Below are 16426 nucleotides of genomic sequence, written 5' to 3'. Positions count from 1 at the left end.
CTGGCGGGCCGGCGGACGCCTGTAAGCAAGGCCCGCCAGGGCCCCGCCCCAACCCGGCGAGGCCCCGCCCCTCGCACCTGCTCCGCCCACCAGCGTCGGCTGGCTCACCTCCTGCGGCTTGGGCCGGTCCCAACCGGATGTGACGTAGATGGGAGCGACGAGCTTGTGCGCGTGCGCGTGCGGGCCAGGAAGCTTTCCGGGTTCGGGTTGGTTTGCATCTGGCAGGTTCTCGTGTGGCTGCTGAGCCGCCGGTTCGAGTCTTCTGTGGTCTCCGCCAGGGGGGCCCGCTCCGGGTAGGGACCTCAGTCATTCCCAGACACGTTGCGACCTCTGGGGGCAGCGGGACACAGGCTTAGCCGTTAGCCGAGCTAGGACGCCAGGGGACTGCTGCTAGTGGTGGGAGTCCAGGGTCAGTGTTTCGGCCTCGTTCCTGCTCAGAGCGCCCAGCCTTGTGGCCCGAGGGCCGAGCCCGACCGAGTCGGACTCCAGAGCCCGTGCTTGGCCTGGTTCCAGCTTACTTCGTTCAAGCATTGACCGAGCGCCTATTTGCACACTGTAATATTAGTGGACTTATCCACCTTTCAAAACTGTTTGGGGCCACTAGCAAGGTCCGGAGGCTTCACGAAAAAGGAATGCAAACAGATGGCGTAAGGAAGGGCGAAAAGGTGGTGAGGGTGTAGAACATGGACATGGGAAGTCAGTAAGCAAGTGTAGAATTGAGGGGCATTTGCATGTTCCCAAAGGCTGCTGGGCAACTGCAGTTGGTCAGGCAGCGGGTCAGTCGCTCCTCACTGCTCTGGAAGAGCCTCTTGTCAAGGGCTGTGATGGAGGCCAGTGGTGCCCAAAGTTACAGGTACTTGTCCCCAGGAGGGGCACAAGACATCATTGAGAATGTTCCAAAAGACCCATAGCATCTTTAGTTTTATTTAATTATTCAAATAAAAATTGTAATTAATTTAAACTTATTTAAATACATTTTACTTATTGCAATATTGTATTTGTGTTATAAAGTTTATATTATTAGGCACATATGGTATGTAAGCAGCCATATATGGTGGGGGTGCACATTCAGGAGGGTTTATGTCAGTTATCAAAAACATTCAGAGGCCATAGCTGTAGGCTGTTCTTGATCCTCAGTGAGGTGTAAGCCATTTGTGTGTGTGGACTTGATGTCCTGGAAAGTTTATACTGTGCCTCTCTAATGGGGTTGAGGGGTCCTGATGGAAGCAGGCTGGCACAGGTATGAGGTTGGAGCTTAGCACCTGCTGCGTTGAAGACGGAAGATTGGAAAAGAGCAGTGGGGGTGGTGCTGTCCGAGGACGGGGTAAAACTGGCCAGAGGGAGAAGGGAGATGGGTCAGCCCCAAGAGCGGAGGATGGAAAACCTAAAAGATGTCTTCTCCCTTGAGGAAACCTGCATTTTTATATTCCAGCTGAACAGGAATTGGTGTGAGAGGTCAAGGAGAGCAAATGTAATTAGAAGACTGCTCCCCATTATCTCATTCCCTTCAGCCCTCTGAGAAGCCTGAGTGGGCTGGTGGGGTGTCTGACATGAGGGAATTTAGAGGCCTCTGCAGGGAAAAGGCATGGCTAAAACAAAGGCAAGAGAATGTTTGTAGTTAGTTTAGGGGATTAATAATTTACCCCCATAAGCCGGAAGGGTTGTCTAGGAACCAGTCAAGGATATCCAGTTCCAAAAGAGATGTCATCTGGACTGAGAGAACAGACGAAACAAATGATAGTGACAGCCCAAACTACAGAAATGCACTTCAGATGGGAGACCTGCCACCATATTATTAACAGGGTCACAGCGATGATGCTGACAGGTGTGCCTACCTCCTGCTCTCCAGGCAGGGGCCTCCAGGAACACTCTGTGATAAATAAGCGTGCACGGAAGGCATCTCTGAGCACAAGGATGGGATGCCTTTGGTGTTTACCGGGAAATGTCACGATGACGTGTTTTTTCATACCCAGCAGCAGGTCACAGCACCTTAGTTTTCTTTGGAGGAACTGTCCACCATCTCTCATCCACTCTTGGGACACATGGTTTGCATGTTTATGACCCCAACGCTGGCCTCTGGGGCGGGCACAGGCCTGGATGTGGCCAATCAGAGCTACACAGAATGAGGTAAGGATAAATGCATAATCCAATGTGGACCAAGGTGAGTTAGTCCCTGGAACTTGGGCTGGAACTACTGGGAAGTTGGGGGCTCTTTTTTGCTGGAGTTGCTGAACTGGGACGTCTACTATTGCTCCCCTACCTGGGGAAAATGATGTGCTTGAAAAGGAAGCAAATAGAAAATTCAAAAATTTTTCTTAATTTTTAAAAAAAGCAAAAATAAATTTAAAAATTAATTTAAAAAAGAAGAAAAGAAAGAAAAGGAAGGAAATATGGAGAAACCCTGGCAGGGGAGGACTGCAGGACCCAGAAAGATGTGCCTCTGCTTTGGAAGGTTGGGCGGGCTGTGCTGCACAGCAGTGTCAAGTCCTAGCCTGTGTTGGGCCAAGAGGGGGCCGCAGCTGGCCTGCTGTTTCCATCTGTGTGGCTCTGACAACCGCCAGCATGTGATGTATTGCTAGGCCCAGGGCGCAGGTGATGAATGTCTGGGGCAGGTCAGTGGTCACAGCAGCTGTTTAAAGAGGCACCTCATGCACCTTGCAGCCTGCAGCCAAGGGCTGAGGCCAGTTTCATTTGGGGCAAGCTACTAACCATGTGGGGCCTTACTTATCTGGCTTCTAATCTCCCAGCTCCAGGGAAACTTCCCTCTGCGCACCAGGGGCCATTTCTCTTCTGTAAACGAGGGTGATGGCAGTTTGCTGGGGTTGCTGTGAGGACTGTGCAGGTAACACGTGCAGATGAAACACGTGTCCATCTCTATGGCAGCCCTGATGGGTACAATGAGATTCATTAGACTATTCTCTCTACTTTGGGGGACATTGAAAATTTTCCATAATGAAAGGTAGAAAAAAATGAATACACGTATGACATTATAATGTACTCATCATTGCTTTGTCAGACCCACAGACTGTACAACACCAAACGAGAACCCTAATATCTACCCTGGGCTTTGGGTGAGGATGTGTCAGTGAGGGTTGGGTCTGTGGGAGCTGTGTACTCTCTGCTTAACTTTGATGTGAGCCTAAAACTGCTCTAAAAAAGTAAGTTTATTATTAAAAAATGAACACACATGAAGCTCCTGCCACAGAGCCAGGCTGGGTTTCAGCTGCTGTGATCACCAGTCCCTGGTGAGTGATGTAGGCCCTCCACACGTCTCCCCTTCCTGTCCCTTGTCCTCCTGGGCATCCCTGGGCCTCTCACTCCTGTTTCTGACCCCAGACCACTTCTGTGCTCCCATGTACTTTTCCAGCAAAACTCCATATAGTTTCTTGCTGGTTCACACCCAATGAGGGGAAATGCGAGAAATGTGAAAGAGCCCACGTGACTTGGCCTTTTGCAGACCGGATTTCAAAGGCATCTGAAGTGGAGTGCTATGAGGAGATCCGCTAGCTCTGGAGGGAGGCTGGGAATCAGAAGGCACCTGGATTGGTTTTAAACCCCATCCCTGTCCCTGCAGGCCGGTGCTGTGTCCGAGGGAGTCAGCAACTTTCCTGCAAAGGGCAGAACCGTCTTTCCCTGGGCAAGGTGACTCAGATACCAGCTGGGGAGCCTCTCAACTCACCGCCTGAATCACATCTCGGCCACAGTGGGGCCTGTCAGTAGCAGGAACCCTGGAGACAAAGGCTGCCTGCTATAGGGGTGGGGGGAGGCCAGCTGAGCCTCTGGGACGTTTCCCTCCCCCAAGGACACCCCCCCTGACTCCCCACTGAATGCACTTCATTCTGTTGGGGCCACTGATTTATTAAAAGGTCATCTAGAAGGTGGGCCCTCTGACAAACCACAGGAGCTGCCACCTGCTGTGCCAGGGACCGTGATCAGGCTTGCCAACTCACCACCCTGCTGGCCTGGCCCCAAGGCAGCCACCCCTTCCCACAGAGAGTGAGGCTGGAGGCAGCCAGGTTCCCCAAGCAGCCACCAGGTGTGGCTCACCAGAACGAATCACTTTAGGTCACAGAGCAGTGAGCCACTCTGGGCTGAAGAGGTTCTGGAAGATGCCCCGAGTGGCTGGGCAGCTGCCACCAGACTTGGGGCTGCAGGTGCCTGGGAACTGGGTCGGGGATGAGCAGGGGAGCAACTGCAGGAAAAGAAGACAGGTACCTGGGGTCTCCTGACAAATTGCCACAGGGCTGGCCGTGCAGCCCACACCACTGCTCACGGTCTGGTCACTGGTCGCTGCCTCAGAGCCCCGATGTGCTGGGGCAAGAGAACGTTCCTGGCTGGCCCCGGGGACCAGGCTGGGAGCATGCAGCCTCCCTAGTCCCGTCTGTGAGCTCGGCCGCCTAGCTGGCTGTGGTCCTCCTCGGGATGCAGCCCTCCATCTCCAGCGCCTCGGGCCAGCCTTCATACTTATTGTTGTGCTTGCTGTTCCTCACGTGCTGTGGGTTGGCGGGAGCAGGAAGTCACCGTCTCAGCCCTTGGGCGCGGCAGACAGACAGAGCTTCCAGTCCCCTTGTGCTGCTGGCAATCAGCGCTCTCAGGGCGTTGACCCCCTCTGTCTGTCCCAGTGTCTCAACTTTCTCATCTCAAAATGCCAATAGCTTCACTAGTGGCGGCGGGGGTGGGTGGGTCAACTTCTTTGAACTTATGGGCCTGGCACGCACCGAGATGGTAGGGAGGGAGCGTGTGTGTCCCTGCCCTCGTCCGGCCCACAGGGAGAGCAAGGCCAGAGGGGTGTCTCTTCTCTGGGGACTGAGCTGCTCTTTTTGCAGCCAGAGCCTTCCAGAAACCACTGGATTGGCCTGTTTGCCTTGGCCTGCTGTGGGGAGCAGGGCTTGGAGGCACCATGCCTTTCACTGGGCTGGGAACCTCCCAAAGGTGAGGATGGTGCATGGGGAACAGCTGGCAAGAGGGCAGCCAGGGAGGTGGCTGTGCAGTGTGAACTGGGGTCCTGGGTGTCGGGAGATGGGATGGGCCTGAGCATCTTGAAGATGTACAGGAGGAGGGTTCCTTAGCTGTGAGTCTTGCCAGTGCAAAAGCTTTGCCATTCAAAGATTCTTTATGGTGAAATCCACACAGAACAGGGAAGATGAAAGTTACTGCCCTTCCTGTACAGACAGCGAGGGGGCCAGGGCTGCCCCTGGGGGTGCTGGTGGAATTCAGGGAAGGCTGAGGCAGGAACAGAAGGGGGGCTCAGAGAATGCAGGCAGAAGGGGCGGGCAGACCACCCTGGGCCGGGAAGCAGAGGGGCCAGGCTTTCCCCAGGTACCTGCTCAAAGGGGCTCTTGTTCTGCACACCCTTGGCCCCTACAAACACCCAGCTGTCCCGGAAGGCCAGATCCTTGACATTCTTGCTGCCCAGATCGCTGAAGAGCTTCCTGGTCTCTTCATTCATCCTGCCACACAGAAGGAAGAGATGTGAGCCATCGCCGAAGAAGGGCCAGGCTGAGGCCGTCCTTGGCAATCACTTACTTGGTGGCTGGGTCATCGTAGGAAGCCACAAATACCAGAGTGCCTTCATGCAGTGGCCGAATAAACTTCAGCAGATCGTTGACATCTGGGGGCACAGGTACCATGGGACATGATGCATCAGGCACCACTGAGCACCCCTCCCCCACCAGCCCCTGCTCTCCAGATGAGGACACCAAAGTAGGGATCGGGCCAGGGACACATCCCAGCAAGGGTCTCCAGGTGAGCATAGGACAAAGTGGTATAAGAAGCCAGGGTCCCTCCTCCCACCTTTTCTGAACCCAAGAAGGCTGGAGACTCACCTCCCGCCCACATGTCGAAGGCCCGGGCCTCGATGAGCTCTCCACTCACCCCTGGGTTGAGATGGAGAGATGGGGTGCAGCTGGGTGAGCTGCCAGAGCGACTCTGATTCCACCCAACCACCCTGACACCCCCAGACCAGGCTCAGGACACAGCAGGGGCCACTGGGTGCAGCCCATCTGGAAGCTTTTCAAAGGCCCCCCCCCCCCCCATATTCGTGTCCACCATGTCCCTTGTTCAGACAGCTGTGACCCTCCAGGTCACATGCTTTTGTTCACTGGGTCACTTCTGCGGAGCCTTCAACTCGAACAGACCTCTTCCCAGGCCTCCTGGGAACCCTGGAGGAGGGCGGCAGGTCGCGGCCCGGCTTTGGTTTCTTGTCCAAAGTCTGACCTCACATCACGGGGAGCTCACCGTTCACCAGGGCGATGTTTAGTCCACGGCCCACATTGTCCTTGACGCTGCTCATGAGCCTAGTAGGGGGACAGAAACTTCAAGTGGCATGTCTGCTCTGCCTTCCCTGGAACGGCCCTGGGGCCTTGCAGACCCAGCTTCTGGTAACCGCTCCCCTCCCGCCCTGCCCTGCCATCTACCCCAAGGAGCTCACATCTTGTCCTCCAGACAGATCTTGGGTCCAATGACGTTGGCAGCCCCGCTGACCATGCGGAAGGCTAGGTGCTCCTCGGGACACGGCTGAGGCAGGCCACATTTGTACCTCCTGGCCCGCGGCTCTGGGTGGGGACAGCAGGGGTGACCCATGGGTCTGGCCCTGGGGGAACCCGAGATCTGAGAGGGGGAGGTCAGGACCAGCCCATAGGGAGGAACGAGAGAGCACAGAGCAGGCAGGCACTGGTCAGTGGAAGGGACGTGGCTCAGGCCAAGGCCCGGACACTTCCATGGACATGCTGCATCCCACTGGGGCTGGCCAAGGGCAAGGTGATAAGGACCCCAGGGAGGCTTTGCTGCCACTGGTGGGAGAAGAGTAAGGAGGCAGGAGGGCTGGCCAGGGCTATGGCCCTGCCAGAAGCAGAGCGCAGGCAGCGAGGGCAGTGCAGGAGCCCTGGAGAGCACGGGGTCCCCTCAGGCAGAGGTGGGAGGGCGGGGAGGATGGTCTCTGTGATGGGGTGAATTGTGTCCCCACAAACAATGTGCTGAAATCCTAACTCCCAGTACCTCAAAAGTGACCCTATTTGGAAATAAGAGTCCTTGAAGATATAATTTGTTAAGATGAGCTCATCCTGGAATAGGGTAGGCCCTAAATCTAATGGCCAGTGTCCTTATAAGAGACAGAAGGAGGGGGGAGGTTATAGCTCAAGTGGTAGAGCACGTGCTTAGCATGCATGAGGTCCTGGGTTCAATCCCCAGCACCTCCTCTAAAAATAAGTAAACCTGATTACCTCACCCCCCAATAAAATAATTAAATAATACAATAATAAATACAACATTTTTTTAAATGACACACACACAAAAGAGATAGGGGAGGAGACAGACACAGAGGAGAACTCCATGTGAAGATGGAGGCAGAGGCTGGAGAGATGTGGCCACCAGCCTGGAGCACCTCCCAGAAGCTGGGAGAGGCAGGAAGGGTCCTCCCCTGGAGACTTCAGAGGGAGTGTGGCCTTCCATACCTAGATTTCAGACTTGGAGCTTCTGGAACTGTGAGAGAATACATTTCTGTTGTTTAAGCCACCCAGTTTGTGGTATTTTGTTATGGCCACCCCAGGACATTGACACAGATTTTGATATTGGGAAGCAGGGAGCTACTGTAACAAATCCCTAAAAATGTAGACATGGCCTTGGAACTGGGTAATGGGTAGGGGCTGTAGATTTCCATGTGCATATTAGAAAAGGCCCTGAAGAGACTGTCGGTAGAAATATGGACATCGGAGGTGATTCTGGTGAGGGCTTATGAAGAGAGAGGAGCAGTACAGAAAGTTTCTATCATCTGGGAAAACACATACACCATCGTGACTGAAATGGCTCTAGAAATGTGAATCCTGAAGTTCTGGGGAGCTCTCAGACAGAAATGAGGACCATGTTATTGACACTGGAGGAAAGGCAGTCCTTGTCATAAAGTGGCAAAGAACTTGGCCGAATTGTGTTCTTGTGTTTTGTGAAGGTGGGACTTGTAAATGCTGAACTGGGATATTTACTGGAGGAAATTTTCAAGCCAAATGTTGAGGGTATAGTCTGGTTTCTCCTTGCTGCTCACAGTGACGTGTGAGGGAAGAGAGAGAAATTGAGACAGGAATTGTTAAGCATAAAGGAACCAGAACGTGAAGATCTGGAAAATTCTCAGCCTTCTCTTATTTCAGGAAACAAGAAAGCATGCTCTGGAGAGAACACCCAGGTTGGACGACAGTCTGTAAAGGGCTGAGGCATGTGACCTGGGGATCCGCTCAGCCATGTCAGCAGAAGTGGGAGCAGAGAGATGAGGTTATCTAGGAAAGATCTGGAGGACCCTTGTGTCTTACAGCTTAGACCCTTATAAACTGCACAGGAGATCAACAAGGTTTTTGAGAATTTTATACCAGTAGAAACACTGCCAGCCTGGACTGAAAGAGACAGAGAAAGGATGGAAGGAGGAAGGATGATTCCAAAGGCAGATCAGTGGCTACAGAGGCCAGAGTAGGCACAGACCCAGGGGGGTGGGCAGGATCGTCCCCTCCATTCCAGAGCCCCCTCCCCCTGCACCCCGCAGGCCCAGGGATTCTTCTCATGCTTTGAAACCTAATGACATTTGCCCTGCTGGGTTTTGGACTTGCTCGGCACTGATGACCCCTGTAACTCCTTCCATCTCCTCCCTTTTGGGATGGGAATGTCTGTCCTGTGCCTATCCCACTAGTGCATTCTGGAAGCAGGTAACTTGTTTTCTAGGTTCACAGCATGCATGCAGCTCCAGTGGGCTGTGATGGCACATTTGAGGAGGGATGAATGGAGAATAGAAGCCCTGGAGGACTGGGGACAGGCAGGGGTGTCACAAAAGTAGTAAGAGGGGCAGGTACAGGGGAAGAGTGGGGAGGTGACAGGAACCTTACCTGCAGTCACCGAGTTCTCTGGGCCTGTGGGGACAGAGAGTTGTGTCTGTTAGCGTGGAGGCTCCCCAGGGCCCGCAGCAGGGCAGCCTGGCCCTATGCCATGAAGTCAAGGTGGAGGGTCAGGCTCAGGGGCCAGGGTCTAAGCCAGGCTGACCTTGGCACGTTCGTTCCTGCTCAAGTCTAAATGATGTTCAGATGCAAAGCTCTCTGCTCCGGGAAAAGGGTAAATTGGAATTGTAGAAAGTACTTAGATGACGCATCACCAGTAACAAGGCGTAGAGTCCCCTCCCCGTCTGAAAACCCAGTGCAAATCCCGCAGGGGCAACCAGGGAGTGTCATGCCCAGTGTTCAGGAGAAGCCCCGCCGCGCCTCACTCAGGTCCCACTGATTCCACCTGAGCAAAGGATTCTAATTAGTAGGGATTGGTGTTTGGAGTCAAAGCAACTGGGTGGCAGGGGGAAGGCTGTGCTGGGTGCCAGGAGACAGGCTGAGGGCAGCTGGAGGTGGCCTGCCGGATGGCGCGGAAAACCCAGGCCCCCCAACCCCCACCCTGAGCCTCAGCCTGCAGGCCCAGGTGGCCGCCCTGGCGGGCCTGGTAGCGGGGCGGGGGGGGGGGGGGCCCACACTCACTGGCGAAGAGTTGCTGGATGCGAGGAAAGCCACTGCCAGGCCCACCCAGGAGGATGCTGACGACGATCCAGGTGAGGCCCACAGCGATGACCAGGGCCACGATGCGGAGCGGGCCTGGAGGCAGGGCAAGACAGACACGGGCCAGACCGCCTCAGATGCCAGGGAGCTCCCAAATGACCCTACAGCCTCTCCTGATGGCTCAACCCGTCCCCTTGGGATGGAGTGACTGGAGACCACAAGGGTGGGGACCTGTAGCCATTTCCAGGTGTGAGAGGGGGCCTGGAGCTCCTGGCAGGTGGAAGGAGGAAACTGCGTTCCACCTGCAAGGCTCTCAGCTTGGGTCTCCACGGCAGGTGTGAAGGCCGGTGTGGAGGGGCCTTCCAGCAGTCACTGTTCAAGAGGGCTCAAGAAGCCTCCTAACTTCCTGACTCTGAGGCTGCCAGGATTTTGGGTCCCCCCCCCCATCTTGTCCTCTTTTCCTCCCGTTATGATGGAGAAGGAGGTTCCTACTCCTTTTGAAGATCAGTCAGTCCTCCCTTCACCTGCTGTGAGCTGGAACTCTGAGCCCTCCCCCCATCCCCCTGCGCAGGTTTCTTATAATAGCGATCATCTTGTCTACTCTTTCCCGTTTTCAGCATCTTCTGTCCCGTGAAAATGCAGAAGGAAGGCCTCCTTCTGAATCGCATACCTAGCCAGCCACTGACCTGTCTCTCCTCCCTTTCTCTTCCATGGCGGCCCCTCCCAAGTCATCAACGCTGCCTCTTGCAGTAGACTTACCCACCTTCCCCCAACTTACTCCAGTCTGGCCTTGCCTCCGTCACACCCCCCAGGACAGCTTGTGGCCAAGACCGCCTGTGACCTTCTTGCTGTCAGTGTCCTGGGTTCCCTGTTGGCCCTCATCTTCCTTGTCCTCTTGGTCGGCTGCGTGGGCCCTCTTGCTGAAACCCTTCTCCAGTGTCCTGTTAGCGTTCAGGACGGCACACGCAAACCCCATCTGGACACTCCTCGATGCTTCTTGCTTAGATGCCCCTCCTCCACGCTCCCCTGGAAAGCTGGACTTTCCCAGGCTTCTGTCCCAGGCTGTTCTCTCTGTCTCCACTCTCCTCCTTTCACTGTCTTTACACCTTTGCTTCTCTGTTGCCTGGCTTGAATTAACCTCCACAGACCAGTGACTCTATTTGCCTGCCCCAGCCCTGAGCTCTTAGTTGTCCAGGTGACAGCATGGCTGGCACTGGGTTCATATCCAACCCCAGGGCCACTTTAGTCAGCTCCGTCTCCAAGACCACTGCTGCCATGCTCCCTGGAGTCTCTCCACCACAACTCATTTTGGAAACGGCAGCCAGTAATCCCAGTTGGGAGAAATCGACTATTGTAATCCTCATCTCACACCTTGGGAAGCTTAAGTCCTCAGAGGTGAAAGGATCTGCTCAAGGTCACAGAATGAGTCTTTCTGCGGAGTCCTCCATTTCTAAAACCAAACCCAGTGGTCCACCCCTGCCCTTCCAGACAGAGTTCCGGACACCTGGACGTCCGGCCGGGTCTCCTTTCCAACTCCCTCCCGTTCACTGTGGAAGCCACCCACCTGCCAACCTCATGTCCACTTCTGCTGGATTGGGGCCGCCGGCAGGTGCACTGTGTGGGGACCGTGCACTCTGGGGTAACAAAGCAGAAGAGCAGGTTTGGGTGATGAGCCTGTGCTGGGCCCCCGCTGCCGGCCGGGCGTGATTGGTGCACCGACTTGTTCGTCCAACTACCTGGCCAGGCTCCTCGGGAACGCGGAGAGAAGCTTTGCCGGTACAGGAGGGGCCTCGGGAACCTGTCGGCTCAGGATCGTGCCCACCGGAGCCTTTGGGGCTGGGAAGTGGAAGTGGTTCTGCCGGAGGCGGGCCCCTCTGGTGGGAGGCCCAGCGCCCAGGTCGCCCCTTCCGGCCTGGGGACCGGCGACGAGGGCTGGGCCGGCCGGAGACTTGCCTGACCGTGGGGAGACGCGAGCTCCTTCGGGGGCCGTCCTGTCAAACCTGCCGCCCCGCTTTGCTCGGCGTGGTGGAGCGAGGGAGCTGCGCAGCGCGGCCCGAGAGGCCCGGCAATGGCGGCCCGGGGCGGGAGCACAGCCCGCAGGCGCCACCCCCGCCATCCGTCGGCTGGGGCACAGCGGCCCGGCCACCGAGTGGGAGCGGCCGAGTCGGCCCCGCCCCCGGCCCCGCTCTGACGTGCGCCCGCTGAGGCTGAGCTGCCTGGCGGCGGGGTGGGCGGAGCCCCACTCGGCCCCGCCCCAGAGGCCTCCCCTTTGCGGTGGGAGATCCCCGCCTTCCCAGGCGCTGAGGGCTCGGGCCATGCTCGCTCCCTGCTGTCGGGTTTCTGAAGCCTAGGAACGGGCGGATGGATCTGGGGGCGTAACTAGAAATTGTTTCAAAGTTAACACATGTGCCTTTCAGAAAGCTGGAGGTACTGAAGAGTGTACGGGGGAAGACAACAGAATGTGGCCGGCCAGCCTTCCGTGCGCTCCTCCGGTGCGGCGTTTCCCAGGGGGAAGCGGGCTCCCGCCTCTGGTGATGGGAGGGGCGTCTACACCCCCCCCCCCCGCCCCGTGGAAAGAATAAAACCATATGAGCATCTCAATAGATGCAGAAAAAGCTTTGGATAAAGTTCAACACCCACTTACGGGAAGTTCCTGCCGGCTCCTCTAGCCTCCCTCAGGAAGGTGTCCCCGACCCTGCCCAATGCGCCCTGATCCCCCACAGCCCTGGGAGAGCTGGGGCCACCCCTGTCAGCTGCACCCAGCCTTCTGGAGGGCAGCAGCTGGGCGCCCTGACGATCACACAAACAGCCACGCCCTCTGACCCAAAGACCCCGCTTAGGGGGAGCCTTCCTGAGGAAAGAGCCCCAAATACAGACAAGGCTGACAGGGCCAGGCAGTGACAGCGCTCTGGTCAGCATTCAGTAGTAGTTTCTACACTGGCAGACAGAGCGCTCCCTCATTTTCCCCACCAAGATCAAGGCACTAAGTTTCAGGACCCCGGCCTGGGGTTAGTGTTTGGAATCTGTCATGGAGTGGAGGATCAGGGGTGATGCTGACCATTTGCCAAACTCTCAGGTATTTGTGGGCAGCAAACTCTGGGCACCATGTCCTCCTCTGTGGTCCTCCCAGCAATGCTTGTAGTTGTGGGCCCAGTGGAGGAAGCTCCTGACTACTCATGCTCTTGGGCTGCCAGCCAGGCGCAGGGCGTCCGCCAGCCTGGCTGTTCTTAGAGGGCAGTGCTTACATCTCGCTCAGAGCAGGCATTTTGGAAAGGTTGTTTTAATGAGTCCCCCGAGGGGACAGAGGCACCTCCACCAACCCAAGGGACACCATAGCAGTGATGGGCCGGAGGCCTGGGATTCAGTTCCTGGTCTTCTGTGCCTTGTGGGGCATCCTTGTTCCTCTGGGACTGTTTTGCGATGGGGACAAAGAGAGGATGAGACCCTCATGTCCATGCCCCGGTGCTGGCACCCAGTGGATGGTGGCTGATGATGTCTCCTCTGGGCCGTCGCACCTGTGCCCCAGGGTAGCTCCTGTAGCTGAGCTGCCAGGTCACTGTGTTTCCTCGGGTCCTCATGGGCCTGCCCCAGTGGAGGCACCCCAGAGCTGGTGCCCTAAACTGATTCTCACTCCCTTTTCACAGTGTAGACACCGTGGGGTGTACACCGCGGGCTCATGCCCCTGTGTAGGCACCCTGCCTCTGCACCTGGAGCTGAGGTGACAGTTTAATGGCCTCAGGGGTCCTTCATTTTCCATTTCAACGTAGGTACTGAAGTTTGTGTGTTCAGTTGACTTGCTCGCCTGGGCCCTCGGCTCTCCCAGTCGCGGGGCCACACAGAGGCGCAGCGGCACTGGAGTGCTCTCTGCCCCACGTGGCTCCCGTCACAGACTTGTGTGCAGCGTCTTGGGGCGGCAGGTCCTGTCTCAGAGTAGGGACCCAGATCTGGGGTGACAGCTGAAACCCCTCGCCTGGCCTGGTGGTCATGCCGTTACCCAAGGTCAGGCGCTTAGAGCTGAAGTGACAGGTGTCTCTCCACACCGGGGCGCTGAAGCGTCACCCTGCTCTAGGCCGCCAAGAGCGAGCCGTTAGTTGCTCTTCGAGATCTGGGCCCCTTGGCTGCAGTGCAGGCGCCTGGAGCTGAGGGGGCTGTGGGGTGTTGTCGCCTGGGCCTTCCTGCTGGGCCCAATCTCCTGGGTCGAGATTCAGTGCCAGGTGAAAGGCCTTATACCTCAGCGCCACCGTCGTCGCCCAGAGCTTAGGTGACAGGTGTCTGTGCTCGCCTGGGATGGGTTACATCTGCCCCAGGGTAGTAGGCACACTGATGTGAGGTGACAGGTCTCTCTCCTCAGCAGCCCGTCATCCCTGTGCCCCACCGGAGGGCCCCAGTGCTGAGGTGAACTTTCTTTCAATTCAGTGAGGCCCTAAGGACTGTGTCAGGATGTATTCCCCAGGGTGAGGTGGCCCGTGACTGCTTTCACCCGGCCCCTCATGCTTCTCCCTCATTTCAGGTTCCTAGAGCTGAGGTCATAGCTCCTTGTCAGGACCCTGATCTCTGTTACCACAGGCACCCAGAGGTCGGGTGACAGCCATGCGTCCTCACCAGGGCCCTCACATCTCGCCACAGTGTAGCACCCAGATTGGAGTCGTTGGTTGACTGCCCTGGCCTGGGCTCATGCGTCTGTCACAGCGGGGACATGCCGAGCAGGGTCAGATTGGGAGGTCCCCATGTTTCCCCCCCTCGCTCACACACCATTATCAAGTGTTAGGGGCCCAGGAGGAGCCAGGTCCCTTCTCCGCTTCGGGCTCCATGCTTCTGAGTGGCCCCCTCAGTGATGCCATGCCAGTGGGCTCCCCAAGGGACCTGAGTACCGGGAAGGACTGTCCCCGGCACACAGCTCTGCTAGGTCCCCCAAAGTCTGCAGACATCCTTGAGGCTCTGTAAGGGGGCTCTAAGCACAAAAACCCCAGTGGGGTCACGGAGGGTCCCTACACCTTCATGTGATTTTTCTCCTGAGGGCTTGATGGCCAAATTTTGAGGATTCATTTGAAGTTCCAAGGCCGGGGGTCTTGGATGTCTCTTCCCCAGGGCAGGTAGCAGATGCTCCCCGGTGGTAATCAGGGAGAAGGCATGGCCGCAACTCCAAAGATGGGCTCTACCCATTTCCGGCCACCATCTTGGGGCCCACGGCTCTTGTGTCATCCTGGGCCTTTTGCAAAGCCTCATCTGCCCCTCACAGGCACATGGCTGCACCACAAAGAGTCAAGGGCAAGAGCTTGTAGCCACACTGTGAATCCCTAGGCCAACCCCGTCAGCTCTCGACGAAGTTTTGCTACCGCCCCTTCTCCAGGAGGCCACAGGCACCAGGAGGGAGGACCAAGACCATTGCCCTCCCACCGCCTCCAAGCGGAAGCCTGGCCTCTAATCCTGTGCAGTGGAGCATTCTCAGCTGCTCTGTGCAGATCTGGGCTTGGAGGGACTGCGACATCCAGATTCCAGTGGAAGAGTTAACCCGTAAGGGTCTCTGACCTGTCCCTGTACCAGCAAGCTCCTTCCTCCCGTTCTAATCTAGGCCCAGGTGAACTTGGGGCCATGACTCACCATCCCAGCTCATGGGATAGAACAGGCCAGCCTACCATTCGGGTTTCTTCTCCGTCTACGTACTGCTCCCCTAGAGTCCTGAGGGGTAGCCTCAGCTCACGGCTCAGCCCCAGCCCCCACCTGCTGGCACCCCAGCCCAGGGCACTGCGCAGGGCTTCCAGACAGCTGGCTGTCAGTGGCGGGCTGAGGAGAGGCCTCGAGGGTTGGAGCTAAAAGCCTTGGGAAGCTGCCTTCAGAGGGATGGGTGGGGACAGAGGGCCGCAGACCAAGCTGGAGGGAGGACCCACAGTGGGCCAGCTCTCGCTAACAGCTTGAGGGCCTGGCCCCATTGCCACCCACCTTCATCTGGGACACTGAGCCATCCTTCCCTGGTCACGTGCCAGGCTGCTGGATTGTCCCCTCCAGAAAATGTACCACCACCAGACCATGTGGTCCGTTCACTCTGCTCCCGGTCAGCTGCGTCTACCAGAATCCAGGCCATGAGTGCAGGGACCACACGTTCAGTTGCTGCTGTCTCTCCAGTGCTCAGTCAGGAGTGGAGCCTGAGAGGGGGGGCTGGACAGACACTTGGGGGTGCAGCCTTTGCTGGGAGTGTGCCCGGGAACCTCGGGATGTGGTCTTAATTCAGAAACAGGGCATTTTCAGAGGTAATCGAGGGGGGTTAAGATGAGGTCCTGCTGGAGTAGGGTGGCCCCTAATCCAGTGTGACTGGCGTCCTTATAAAAAGAGGAAACAGGAGACAAACACAGGGAGAAGGACACATAAAGATGGACACTGAGACTGGAGGGCTGTGTCTACAAGCCAAGAAAGGCCAAGGAGACCAGCCACCACCAGAAGCTGGAAGAGACAAAGAAAAATCCTCCCCCGGGAGGTTTGGTGGGGAGCATGGCCCTGCCCACTGCTTGATTTCAGGCCTCTGGCCTCCAGCTCTGGGAGAGGAGACATTTCTGCGGTCTGAAGCCTCCCAGCGCTGTGGTGCCCTGTTACAGGAGCCCCGGAAACACACGTGAGGAGAGTGCCGAGGATGCCGGTTCTCTGCTTCTCAAGAGCAGCCCGGGTGCGGGGCAGGGGCACCGCCTGGGTGGGAGCATCTGGGTGGAAACTGAAACTGAACATGACCCGTTCCTGCATCCGAGCTGGTCTTGTGACAAGACCCTATGGGGCGAGGTAGAGCAGAGGGGGACACTGAGCTTGGTCGTAACTGGATGTGGGGTCAGGGCTGAGGGGCACACACATTCCTGGCCCACCTGGTGATGGGGAGAGGTGAGGGATTGGTCCCCATGGTCACAGGTGGTAAGAAAGAAACAAGCAGGAGA

At 56.9% G+C, this 16426-nt stretch overlaps 1 protein-coding gene and 1 long non-coding RNA gene across 3 annotated transcripts; one reads left to right on the top strand and one right to left on the bottom strand.

The window, feature by feature from the left end:
- The first annotated feature begins 114 nt into the window (after nucleotides 1–114).
- Nucleotides 115–3734, top strand: LOC116150916 (uncharacterized). The gene is made up of 3 exons (XR_004134735.2): nucleotides 115–293; nucleotides 1977–2127; nucleotides 3575–3734. It is a non-coding gene; the product is annotated as an uncharacterized LOC116150916 (long non-coding RNA).
- Nucleotides 3735–3837: 103 nt separating this feature from the next.
- On the bottom strand, nucleotides 3838–11636 carry FAM3A (FAM3 metabolism regulating signaling molecule A). 2 transcript variants are annotated; one of them, XM_031446324.2, is made up of 10 exons: nucleotides 11246–11636; nucleotides 11074–11143; nucleotides 9492–9605; nucleotides 8862–8885; nucleotides 6431–6554; nucleotides 6238–6296; nucleotides 5826–5876; nucleotides 5527–5611; nucleotides 5324–5450; nucleotides 3838–4493 (listed from the first exon to the last, which is right to left on the bottom strand). In XM_031446324.2, the coding sequence occupies exons 2-10, from the start codon at nucleotides 11084–11086 to the stop codon at nucleotides 4398–4400; spliced, it is 693 nt and encodes a 230-aa protein (XP_031302184.1). In that variant the 5' UTR covers nucleotides 11087–11143; nucleotides 11246–11636; the 3' UTR covers nucleotides 3838–4397. The 2 variants fall into 2 exon arrangements, with proteins under 2 accessions (XP_031302184.1, XP_031302182.2); XM_031446322.2 differs by lacking the exons at nucleotides 11074–11143; nucleotides 11246–11636 and adding an exon at nucleotides 10288–10941 and having other exon boundaries at nucleotides 6431–6592.
- Between the last annotated feature and the right edge of the window lie 4790 nt (nucleotides 11637–16426).

Source organism: Camelus dromedarius, chromosome X (assembly GCF_036321535.1).
Source record: "Camelus dromedarius isolate mCamDro1 chromosome X, mCamDro1.pat, whole genome shotgun sequence".
In the NCBI taxonomy this organism is placed as follows: Eukaryota; Metazoa; Chordata; class Mammalia; order Artiodactyla; family Camelidae; genus Camelus; species Camelus dromedarius.
This window is presented reverse-complemented; position numbering and strand designations above follow the sequence as displayed.

Bases quoted from the DNA above. Each gene is read 5' to 3' on its own strand.
- FAM3A (XM_031446322.2), bottom strand. From the start codon at position 10,391: ATGAGGGCCAACAGGGAACCCAGGACACTGACAGCAAGAAGGTCACAG. The intron at 9,606-10,287 runs GTAAGTTGGGGG...CCCTGCCTCCAG, and splicing joins GGAGGCAAGGCCAGACTGGA to GCCCGCTCCGCATCGTGGCC. The intron at 4,494-5,323 runs GTACCTGGGGAA...GCCAACCCACAG, and splicing joins ACAAGAGCCCCTTTGAGCAG to CACGTGAGGAACAGCAAGCA.